Source organism: Penaeus vannamei, chromosome 5 (assembly GCF_042767895.1).
Source record: "Penaeus vannamei isolate JL-2024 chromosome 5, ASM4276789v1, whole genome shotgun sequence".
Classification (NCBI taxonomy): domain Eukaryota; kingdom Metazoa; phylum Arthropoda; class Malacostraca; order Decapoda; family Penaeidae; genus Penaeus; species Penaeus vannamei.
Genome location: NC_091553.1, coordinates 1,659,342 through 1,672,318, shown reverse-complemented (window position 1 = coordinate 1,672,318; position 12,977 = coordinate 1,659,342). Strand labels below are relative to the sequence as shown.

The 12,977-nt window shown below is 34.1% G+C and overlaps 2 protein-coding genes across 2 annotated transcripts; both read left to right on the top strand.

The window, feature by feature from the left end:
* The first annotated feature begins 16 nt into the window (after nucleotides 1-16).
* On the top strand, nucleotides 17-3,525 carry LOC113802064 (uncharacterized). The gene is made up of 7 exons (XM_070122289.1): nucleotides 17-53; nucleotides 280-504; nucleotides 1,055-1,102; nucleotides 1,282-1,512; nucleotides 1,946-1,990; nucleotides 2,896-3,120; nucleotides 3,413-3,525. Exons 1-7 carry the CDS (start codon nucleotides 17-19, stop codon nucleotides 3,523-3,525), a joined length of 924 nt encoding a protein of 307 aa, XP_069978390.1.
* Nucleotides 3,526-5,331: 1,806 nt separating this feature from the next.
* LOC113802065 (uncharacterized) lies at nucleotides 5,332-9,346 on the top strand. Its single transcript, XM_070122288.1, has 7 exons — nucleotides 5,332-5,347; nucleotides 6,044-6,268; nucleotides 6,817-6,864; nucleotides 7,044-7,274; nucleotides 7,702-7,746; nucleotides 8,717-8,941; nucleotides 9,234-9,346. The coding sequence occupies exons 1-7, from the start codon at nucleotides 5,332-5,334 to the stop codon at nucleotides 9,344-9,346; spliced, it is 903 nt and encodes a 300-aa protein (XP_069978389.1).
* Nucleotides 9,347-12,977: the final 3,631 nt, after the last annotated feature.

Here is a 12,977-nt window from a genome sequence, read left to right as displayed (position 1 = left end):
ACTATCAGTGACATAAATGCACTTACCTGTGAATACTATAAATTCACATCCCAGTACTGTATGCTGATATATATATATTCATGTGTGTATATATATATTTGTTGTCAATGTCATTTCATAATACTTTGAACATTTTCTGATAAAACTTTATGATAAAAAATGCCAGTATTAGACAATCGTTTTCCTATAAGCTATAAGCTTAAAAGAGTTAGATATGAACCCGAATTTAAGCATTTGTCCTTTTGTGTTTAGATAATGAACTGTATACCTTACCCTCAGCTCCAAGTGAACAGCCACCAGTGAACGCCACAGCATGTGTTCCCTTCCGACACGATGGAGAAATCGTGAGTGGATGTGTTGGCAAAGAAGGGGTGGAGGAGACAATCGAAATGGAGGGAGAAGGAGGAGTGATAAACAGGGAGACAGTGAGCGGTAGATGGTGCGCCTCAGCGGTAGACGAGAATCTGAATGCAGTGTCAGTTATAGCCTGCCCGACCATGCCTCGTAAGTGAAATATCTATTATTTTTCATATGTATGTATATGTTTATATGTATATGTAATTGTGTGTTCATATATATTTGATATAGATATAAACATACATATGCATACATTCATTCATTCATGCATGCATTATTTATGAATCGGTAGGTGTTGTTGATTACGTAATTTTATAAATGAGTGTATGTTTTATGTTATATCAACAAATGTTTGTCTTTTCTCCCTTAGTTGTGGCAGGAGGTAGAGGGAAAAAAGGGAAACAAGGAAATAATATCTATATATGTGTGGGTTTCATATAATGTTAAATAAGAGAAGTGTATGTGCCTTTCTAATAGCATTTTGAATTAAGAAACATACAGTGCTCTTTATTTTATTTTATTTATATATTTATTTATTTATTTATTTTTTTTTTTTTTTCAAAACTTTGATGATACCGCTTGTGTTCATGATCATATCCGACCTTCTCGATATTTTTCTGTTTGATTTAAAGGTATGAAAAATGCCAGTTTCAGATATGTTTGTCCTTTTTTATTAGAATGCGTTTTACCCTTTCAGATGTAACAGAATCGCCGCTAGAGACCACTAGTACATATGAGTATGAAGGTAGGAAAGCATTAAGTAAACCCGTGTATACTTTACAGTAGTCTCTAGATCTTTCGGCCGCGACATCTCTGAATTTGAAGATGATTCCCATGTCATTTTGATGTAAAAAGGAATATATTGAATACAAATACACATTTATTTTTTTCGCAATGTAATATAAAAGGAAATCCTTTTCCCAGCCTCAGCTGAAACGGAAGAGCCACCTTCAGAAAGTAGTGGGTGCGTTCCCTTCCGCTACGGAGAGGAAATCGTGAGCGGATGCCTTGGCGAGGAAGGGAAGGTGGAGACATTTGAGTTGGTGGGAGAGGGAGGAGCGAAGTTTAAGTTGACCCAGAGCCACAGATGGTGCGTCTCCGAAGTGGACGAGAATTTGAATGCCAGGAAGATTATAATGTGTCCGGAATTTGCTCGTAAGTGACGGAAAATTGACAAAATGCAAAGTTGATTGCTTTATATTTGTCTTTATAAGTTAATGTATAATTGTTATTTAAATTGTTGATTGTGCAATTTCTGTAACATGATCCTACTTCCTAGAGTAGTAGGTTTAGAGATAATAGTTGTCATATTTGTTTATCAGGAAATATTGATCTTCCCCTCAGCTGTGACAGAAGGGGAGAGAAAGAAAAGAAAAAATATATATACAATATATATAGCTATATGTATGCTAGTGTAGATGTGCCTTTATATACATTGTTATTATGTATGTTAGAGTATAAGTTTTATTCTCATAGCAAAAAATCCAAAAATTATCGTAGAATATAATTTTCAAGGTAATTGTTCATCTTGGGCAGCTCTTGTTTTTATTATTTTGATATCTGTCGAAAGTGGATGTTTCCTTCCCAGCTCCACCCGAAGAACCACCAGTGGGCGCTGCCACTACGGCCACAGGTGAGGCAGTGAACCTTTTTTTAACCCAGTTCTCATAGGCGCATATTCACATGAATGCAAACAGTATGCATTTGTGTCAATAGTTTTATGTATACACAAACATGTGTAAACAGAGAAGACTGCCAACAATAAGTTTGTGAATTTTGATTTAGTAAACAAATAGTTTATTTTGAACATTGGAGTGATATAGTCACGAATGATGAAAATGTAAACTACGTGTTTGTGTTTGTGCATATATATATATATATATATATATATATATATATATATATATATATATATATATATATATATATATATATATACTCGTATATGTGTATATCTATTATATTCATGTGTATATATATATATTTGTTCTCAACATCATTTCATAATACTTTGAAATTTTTCTGATAAAACTGAATGATAAGGATTCTATAGGATTTGAGAGAAAATGCTATTATTAAGCATAATCGTTTTCCGATAAGCTATAAACTAAAAGGAGTGTTACCTTCAATAAGTTCCAGTGAATCCCCAGGTGAGAATGTGAACCTCTTATGTGTGATCATGTTGACATTTGTGGTTTTGACCATGCACTGTCAGTGACACTTATCGAGACACACGGACAGAAATGCCGTTACCAGGGAATACTATAAATTCATATCCCAGTCCTGTATGCTGATTTAGATATCTGTATGTACATATATGTATATATATATATATACATACTTATATATATTTGTTCTTAATGTCATTTCATAATACTTTGAACATTTTCTGATAAAACTTAATGATTCTATAGGCTTTAAGAAAAAATGCTAGTATTAGACAATCATTTTCCACTAAGCTGTAAGCTTAGATATGTACCCGAATTTTAGCATTCGACTTTTTGTGTTTAGATGATAAACTATGTACCTTACCCCCAGCTCCAAGTGAACAGCCACCAGTAAACGCCACTGAATGTGTTCCCTTCCGACACGATGGTGAAATTGTGAGCGGATGCGTTGGTGAAGAAGGGGTGGAGGAGACAATCGAAATGGAGGGAGAAGGAGGAGTGATAAACAGGGAGACAGTGAGTGGCAGATGGTGCGCCTCAGCGGTAGACGAGAATCTGAATGCAGTGTCAGTTATAGCCTGCCCGACCATGCCTCGTACGTTAAATTTCATATATATATAAATATGTGTGTCTATACATATACATACATACATATAAACATCTATTTACGCATTTATTTATTTTCTATAATGAGTGAATTAAGGGATAAGAGAAATGTATACATATATATACTATATACATATATATGCATATATCCTCGTATGTATGTATATTTATTTGAGTGTGTGCATTGGTATGCGAGAAGAAAATGAAGGTCTTTGTCATTTCCGAATATCTTGATTGTTCATAGATACTTATCCTTTTAAAAATCATATTTTCCCTTTCAGCTGTAATTGAACTGCCACCTTCAGTAACCTCCAGCGAATCCCCAGGTAAGAATGTGAACCTCTTATGTGTGATCATGTTGACATTGGTGGTTTTGACCATGTACTGTCAGTGACACTCCTCGACACATACAGACATAAATGCACTTACCTGTGAATACTATAAATTCACATCCCAGTACTGTATGCGTATATATATATTCATGTGTGTATATATATTTGTTGTCAATGTCATTTCATAATACTTTGAACATTTTCTGATAAAACTTTATGATAAACATTCCATAGCATTTGATAAAAAATGCCAGTATTAGACAATCGTTTTCCTATAAGCTATAAACTTAAAAGAGTTAGATATGAACCCGAATTTAAGCATTTGTCCTTTTGTGTTTAGATAATGAACTGTATACCTTACCCTCAGCTCCAAGTGAACAGCCACCAGTGAACGCCACAGCATGTGTTCCCTTCCGACACAATGGAGAAATCGTGAGTGGATGCGTTGGTGAAGAAGGGATGGAGGAGACAATCGAAATGGAGGGAGAAGGAGGAGTGATAAACAGGGAGACAGTGAGCGGTAGATGGTGCGCTTCAGCGGTAGACGAGAATCTGAATGCAGTGTCAGTTATAGCCTGCCCGACCATGCCTTGTGAGTGAAATATCTATTATTTTTCATATGTATGTATATGTATATATTTATATGTATGTATATGTAATTGTGTGTGTTCATATAGATTTGATATGGATATAAACATACATATGCATATATTCATTCATTCATGCATGCATTATTTTTGAATCGGTATGTAACTAGATAAGTATGTATATATGTGTATATATGTATACACGAGTGTATGTGTATATGTAACTTGAAAGTGAAGGTGATTGTCATTTCCTAATATCTTTATGTCATGAACAGCCACCTCCAGTAATTTGTAGGGAATCCCCAGGTGAACCTCTTTATGTGTAATCATGTTGACATTGATGGTTTTGACCAGGCACTGTCATTGACACATCGACAAACAGGGACATAATTGCACTTGCCAGTGAATATTATAAATTCACATTCCACTATTGTTTTTACATGCTGAATTAGATATCTATATAAATGTAAAATTTATATTTGTGGTTATGTTGTGTTTGTATACGTGGATAGTTGTGAACAAAGTTGTAATGATTTTTATCATTTTGGAAAATCTCATGAGCAGTGGAGCCACAGGCAAATTAGTATTTAAAGTGTATATTTTTTATACTTTTTAGCTGAACAGCCAGTGACTACTATAAAAGTGTCTATTTGATATGAATACATTTTTATCATTATTTATTTTTAGTCAGTTTAGTATATTTCCCAATCTGAGCTTCACCTGAACTATGACAGAAAAGTGTTATGAAAATCTGCCTTGGAGGAATACAGGAATATGAATATATTGATTATGGCATTCCTAACCTTTCCTTGTTAGTAATGAGTTGTAATTCTTTAAATACACTTATTTTCTTTACCCGGACATGCATATATCGTGTATACGGATTTATGGTTGTGTGAGTGTGAATAGATTTGTAAAATTCATAGTCATATTGGAATTTCTTGATTCTTTTCTATTTGATCCAATAAGTATCAAAAGTGCTAGTATGAGATATGTTTGTCCTTTCTATTAGAAGACGTTTTACCGTTTCAGCCGTAACTGAACAGCCACCGTTAGTAACCCCAGGGCCACACTCAGGACCGATTGTGTATGAAGGTAGGAAAGCATTATGTAAACCCATGTATATATTGGTAATGTATAGATGTTTTGCCCGGTAATTTATGAGTTTGAAAGCGAATCCCACACCCATTTGAAGTCATGCTAAGGAATCTATTGAGGGAAGGAGGAGATAATTGAGGCGGAGAGAGAAGGAGTGATCTACAGGTGGATGCCGATCAGCAGATGGTGCGCCTCAGAAGTAGACAGTTACCAGAATATACGATCTATTATTCCGTGCCCAACCGTGTATCGTAAGGGGATTATACTCCAGTACTACTCATTTTTTTCTGACATTTGCGCATACATTATATATAGATGCGATCGCATGGGTTGAGATTTATATATATAGACGTATGTGTGTTTGTGTAGTTATATAAACCCTAGTAATGGAAGTTGAAATTCCTTTAATCTCTCTCTAGATGTATATATTTGTACATACATATATATATATATATATATATATATATATATATATATATATATATATATATATATATATATATATATACATATTTAATGCATTTTCATAATACTTTGAACATATTCTGATATAACTTCATAATAAGGATTCTATAGGATTTGAGTCAGATTGCCAGTATTAGACATACTCGCCCTCTAAGCTATAAAATTAAAGGAGTAGAAAAGGTATGAATGGGAATGAATATCATCACATTACAAGGGTAGCACTTGACCAGTTTCGAATATATCTTGGTTAGAAATGCATGTATTTCTTATGAAGATATATTTGACACCGATAAAATACATCTCTTGTATTTGAAAGACATCATTCATATGAATTATAGGAGTGTCTTAGATATAAATCCGAATTTCTGTCGGTCATTGTGTAAATCCTAATAACAGAGTTGAGAGAATTGAGTTCACACATTTCCCTCAGCTCCAAGTGAACAGCCACCAGTGAACGGCAGTGAATGTGTTCCTTTCCGACACGATGGAGAAATCGTGAGCGGATGTGTTGGCGAAGAAGGGGTGGAGGAGACAATCGAAATGGAGGGAGAAGGAGGAGTGATAAACAGGGAGACAGTGAGCGGCAGATGGTGCGCCTCAGCGGTAGACGAGAATCTGAATGCAGTGTCAGTTATAGCCTGCCCGACCATGCCTCGTAAGTGAAATATCTATTATTTTTCATATGTATGTATATGTTTATATGTATATGTAATTGTGTGTTCATATATATTTGATATAGATATAAACATACATATGCATACATTCATTCATTCATGCATGCATTATTTATGAATCGGTAGGTGTTGTTGATTACGTAATTTTATAAATGAGTGTATGTTTTATGTTATATCAACAAATGTTTGTCTTTTCTCCCTTAGTTGTGGCAGGAGGTAGAGGGAAAAAAGGGGAACAAGGAAATAATATCTATATATGTGTGGGTTTCATATAATGTTAAATAAGAGAAGTGTATGTGCCTTTCTAATAGCATTTTGAATTAAGAAACATACAGTGCTCTTTATTTTATTTTATTTATATATTTATTTATTTATTTATTTTTTTTTTTTTCAAAACTTTGATGATACCGCTTGTGTTCATGATCATATCCGACCTTCTCGATATTTTTCTGTTTGATTTAAAGGTATGAAAAATGCCAGTTTCAGATATGTTTGTCCTTTTTTATTAGAATGCGTTTTACCCTTTCAGATGTAACAGAATCACCGCTAGAGACCACTAGTACATATGAGTATGAAGGTAGGAAAGCATTACGTAAACCCGTGTATACTTTACAGTAGTCTCTAGATCTTTCGGCCGCGACATCTCTGAATTTGAAGATGATTCCCATGTCATTTTGATGTAAAAAGGAATATATTGAATACAAATACACATTTATTTTTTTCGCTATGTAATATAAAAGGAAATCCTTTTCCCAGCCTCAGCTGAAACGGAAGAGCCACCTTCAGAAAGTAGTGGGTGCGTTCCCTTCCGCTACGGAGAGGAAATCGTGAGCGGATGCCTTGGCGAGGAAGGGAAGGTGGAGACATTTGAGTTGGTGGGAGAGGGAGGAGCGAAGTTTAAGTTGACCCAGAGCCACAGATGGTGCGTCTCCGAAGTGGACGAGAATTTGAATGCCAGGAAGATTATAATGTGTCCGGAAATGGCTCGTAAGTGACGGAAAATTGACAAAATGCAAAGTTGATTGCTTTATATTTGTCTTTATAAGTATAATTGTTATTTAAATTGTTGATTGTGCAATTTCTGTAACATGATCCTACTTCCTAGAGTAGTAGGTTTAGAGATAATAGTTGTCATATTTGTTTATCAGGAAATATTGATCTTCCCCTCAGCTGTGACAGAAGGGGAGAGAAAGAAAAGAAAAAATATATATACAATATATATAGCTATATGTATGCTAGTGTAGATGTGCCTTTATATACATTGTTATTATGTATGTTAGAGTATAAGTTTTATTCTCATAGCAAAAAATCCATAAATTATCGTAGAATATAATTTTCAAGGTAATTGTTCATCTTGGGCAGCTCTTGTTTTTATTATTTTCATATCTGTCGAAAGTGGATGTTTCCTTCCCAGCTCCACCCGAAGAACCACCAGTGGGCGCTGCCACTACGGCCACAGGTGAGGCAGTGAACCTTTTTTTAACCCAGTTCTCATAGGTGCATATTCACATGAATGCAAACAGTATGCATTTGTGTCAATAGTTTTATGTATACACAAACATGTGTAAACAGAGAAGACTGCCAACAATAAGTTCGTGAATTTTGATTTAGTAAACAAATAGTTTATTTTGAACATTGGAGTGATATAGTCACGAATGATGAAAATGTAAACTACGTGTTTGTGTTTGTGCATATATATATATATATATATATATATATATATATATATATATATATATATATATATATATATATTTATATATATACTCGTATATGTGTATATTTATTATATTCATGTATATATATATATATATATTTGTTCTCAACGTCATTTCATAATACTTTGAAAATTTTCTGATAAAACTGAATGATAAGGATTCTATAGGATTTGAGAGAAAATGCTATTATTAAGCATAATTGTTTTCCGATAAGCTATAAACTTAAAGGAGTGTTACCTTCAATAAGTTCCAGCGAATCCCCAGGTGAGAATGTGAACCTCTTGTGTGTGATCATGTTGACATTTGTGGTTTTGACCATGCACTGTCAGTGACACTTATCGAGACACACGGACAGAAATGCCGTTACCAGGGAATACTATAAATTCATATCCCAGTCCTGTATGCTGATTTAGATATCTGTATGTACATATATGTATATATATATATATATATATATATATATATATATATATATATATATATATATATATATATATATATATATATATATATATATATACTTATATATATTTGTTCTTAATGTCATTTCATAATACTTTGAACATTTTCTGATAAAACTTAATGATTCTATAGGCTTTAAGAAAAAATGCTAGTATTAGACAATCATTTTCCACTAAGCTTAGATATGTACCCGAATTTTAGCATTCAAATTTTTGTGTTTAGATGATAAACTATATACCTTACCCCCAGCTCCAAGTGAACAGCCACCAGTAAACGCCACTGAATGTGTTCCCTTCCGACACGATGGTGAAATTGTGAGCGGATGCGTTGGTGAAGAAGGGGTGGAGGAGACAATCGAAATGGAGGGAGAAGGAGGAGTGATAAACAGGGAGACAGTGAGTGGCAGATGGTGCGCCTCAGCGGTAGACGAGAATCTGAATGCAGTGTCAGTTATAGCCTGCCCGACCATGCCTCGTACGTTAAATTTCATATATATATAAATATGTGTGTCTATACATATACATACATACATATAAACATCTGTTTATGCATTTATTTATTTTCTATAATGAGTGAATTAAGGGATAAGAGAAATGTATACATATATACATTATGTACATATATATGCATATATACTCATATGTATGTATATTTATTTGAGTGTGTGCATTGGTATGCGAGAAGAAAATGAAGGTCTTTGTCATTTCCGAATATCTTGATTTCTCATAGATACTTATCCTTTTAAAAATCATATTTTCCCTTTCAGCTGTAATTGAACTGCCACCTTCAGTAACCTCCAGCGAATCCCTAGGTGAGAATGTGAACCTCTTATGTGTGATCATGTTGACATTGGTGGTTTTGACCATGTACTGTCAGTGACACTCCTCGACACATACAGACATAAATGCACTTACCTGTGAATACTATAAATTCACATCCCAGTACTGTATGCTGATACATATATATATTCATGTGTGTATATATATTTGTTGTCAATGTCATTTCATAATACTTTGAACATTTTCTGATAAAACTTTATGATAAACATTCCATAGCATTTGATAAAAAATGCCAGTATTAGACAATCGTTTTCCTATAAGCTATAAACTTAAAAGAGTTAGATATGAACCCGAATTTAAGCATTTGTCCTTTTGTGTTTAGATAATGAACTGTATACCTTACCCTCAGCTCCAAGTGAACAGCCACCAGTGAACGCCACAGCATGTGTTCCCTTCCGACACAATGGAGAAATCGTGAGTGGATGCGTTGGTGAAGAAGGGATGGAGGAGACAATCGAAATGGAGGGAGAAGGAGGAGTGATAAACAGGGAGACAGTGAGCGGTAGATGGTGCGCTTCAGCGGTAGACGAGAATCTGAATGCAGTGTCAGTTATAGCCTGCCCGACCATGCCTTGTGAGTGAAATATCTAATATTTTTCATATGTATGTATATGTATATATTTATATGTATGTATATGTAATTGTGTGTGTTCATATAGATTTGATATGGATATAAACATACATATGCATACATTCATTCATTCATGCATGCATTATTTTTGAATCGGTATGTAACTAGATAAGTATGTATATATGTGTATATATGTATACACGAGTGTATGTGTATATGTAACTTGAAAGTGAAGGTGATTGTCATTTCCTAATATCTTTATGTCATGAACAGCCACCTCCAGTAATTTGTAGGGAATCCCCAGGTGAACCTCTTTATGTGTAATCATGTTGACATTGATGGTTTTGACCAGGCACTGTCATTGACACATCGACAAACAGGGACATAATTGCACTTGCCAGTGAATATTATAAATTCACATTCCACTATTGTTTTTACATGCTGAATTAGATATCTATATAAATGTAAAATTTATATTTGTGGTTATGTTGTGTTTGTATACGTGGATAGTTGTGAACGAAGTTGTAATGATTTTTATCATTTTGGAAAATCTCATGAGCAGTGGAGCCACAGGCAAATTAGTATTTAAAGTGTATATTTTTTATACTTTTTAGCTGAACAGCCAGTGACTACTATAAAGTGTCTATTTGATATGAATACTTTTTTATCATTATTTATTTTTAGTCAGTTTAGTATATTTCCCAATCTGAGCTTCACCTGAACTATGACAGAAAAGTGTTATGAAAATCTGCCTTGGAGGAATACAGGAATATGAATATATTGATTATGGCATTCCTAACCTTTCCTTGTTAGTGATGAGTTGTAATTCTTTAAATACACTTATTTTCTTTACCCGGACATGCATATATCGTGTATACGGATTTATGGTTGTGTGAGTGTGAATAGATTTGTAAAATTCATAGTCATATTGGAATTTCTTGATTCTTTTCTATTTGATCCAATAAGTATCAAAAGTGCTAGTATGAGATATGTTTGTCCTTTCTATTAGAAGACGTTTTACCGTTTCAGCCGTAACTGAACAGCCACCGTTAGTAACCCCAGGGCCACACTCAGGACCGATTGTGTATGAAGGTAGGAAAGCATTACGTAAACCCATGTATATATTGGTAATGTATAGATGTTTTGCCCGGTAATTTATGATTTTGAAAGCGAATCCCACACCCATTTGAAGTCATGCTAAGGAATCTATTGAGGGAAGGAGGAGATAATTGAGGCGGAGAGAGAAGGAGTGATCTACAGGTGGACGCCGATCAGCAGATGGTGCGCCTCAGAAGTAGACAGTTACCAGAATATACGATCTATTATTCCGTGCCCAACCGTGTATCGTAAGGGGATTATACTCCAGTACTACTCATTTTTTTCTGACATTCGTGCATACATTATATATAGATGCGATCGCATGGGTTGAGATTTATATATATAGACGTATGTGTGTTTGTGTAGTTATATAAACCCTAGTAACTGAAGTTGAAATTCCTTTAATCTCTCTCTATATGTATATATTTGTACATACATATAAATATATGTATATATATATATATATATATATATATATATATATATATATATATATATATATATATATATATATATATATACATATTTAATGCATTTTCATAATACTTTGAACATATTCTGATATAACTTCATAATAAGGATTCTATAGGATTTGAGTCAGATTGCCAGTATTAGACATACTCGCCCTCTAAGCTATAAAATTAAAGGAGTAGAAAAGGTATGAATGGGAATGAATATCATCACATTACAAGGGTAGCACTTGACCAGTTTCGAATATATCTTGGTTAGAAATGCATGTATTTCTTATGAAGATATATTTGACACCGATAAAATACATCTCTTGTATTTGAAAGACATCATTCATATGAATTATAGGAGTGTCTTAGATATAAATCCGAATTTCTGTCGGTCATTGTGTAAATCCTAATAACAGAGTTGAGAGAATTGAGTTCACACATTTCCCTCAGCTCCAAGTGAACAGCCACCAGTGAACGGCAGTGAATGTGTTCCTTTCCGACACGATGGAGAAATCGTGAGCGGATGTGTTGGCGAAGAAGGGGTGGAGGAGACAATCGAAATGGAGGGAGAAGGAGGAGTGATAAACAGGGAGACAGTGAGCGGCAGATGGTGCGCCTCAGCGGTAGACGAGAATCTGAATGCAGTGTCAGTTATAGCCTGCCCGACCATGCCTCGTAAGTGAAATTTCACACATATATGTGTGTGTACATGGGTGCCTATACATATACATATAAAAATCAAGTTATGCATGTATTTATTATCTCTAAGTAAATGAATAAAGGAATAAGAGAAAAGTGTATATATAGTATATACATATATATATGCATATATACTCATATGTATGTATATTTATTTGAGTGTATGCATTGGTACATGAGAAGAAAATGAAGGTCTTTGTCATTTCCGAATATCGATATTTCTTACTTATCCTTTTTAAAAATCATATTTTCCCCTTCAGCTGTAATTGAACTGCCACCTTCAGTAACCTCCAGCGAATCCCCAGGTGAGAATGTGAACCACTTATGTGTGATCATGTTGACATTGGTGGTTTTGACCATGTACTGTCAGTGACACTCCTCGACACATACGGACATAAATGCACTTACCTGTGAATACTATAAATTCACATCCCAGTACTGTATGCTGATATATATATATATATATATATATATATATATATATATATATATATATATATATATATATATATATTTATGTGTGTATATATATATTTGTTGTCAATGTCATTTCGTAATACTTTGAACATTTTCTGATAAAACTTTATGATAAGCATTCTATAACATTTGATAAAAAATGCCAGTATTAGACAATCGTTTTCCTATAAGCTATAAGCTTAAAAGAGTTAGATATTAACCCGAATTTAAGCATTTATCCTCTTGTGTTTAGATAATGAACTGTATACCTTACCCTCAGCTCCAACTGAACAGCCACCAGTGAAAGCCACAGCATGTGTTCCCTTCCGACACGATGGAGAAATCGTGAGTGGATGTGTTGGCGAAGAAGGGGTGGAGGAAACAATCGA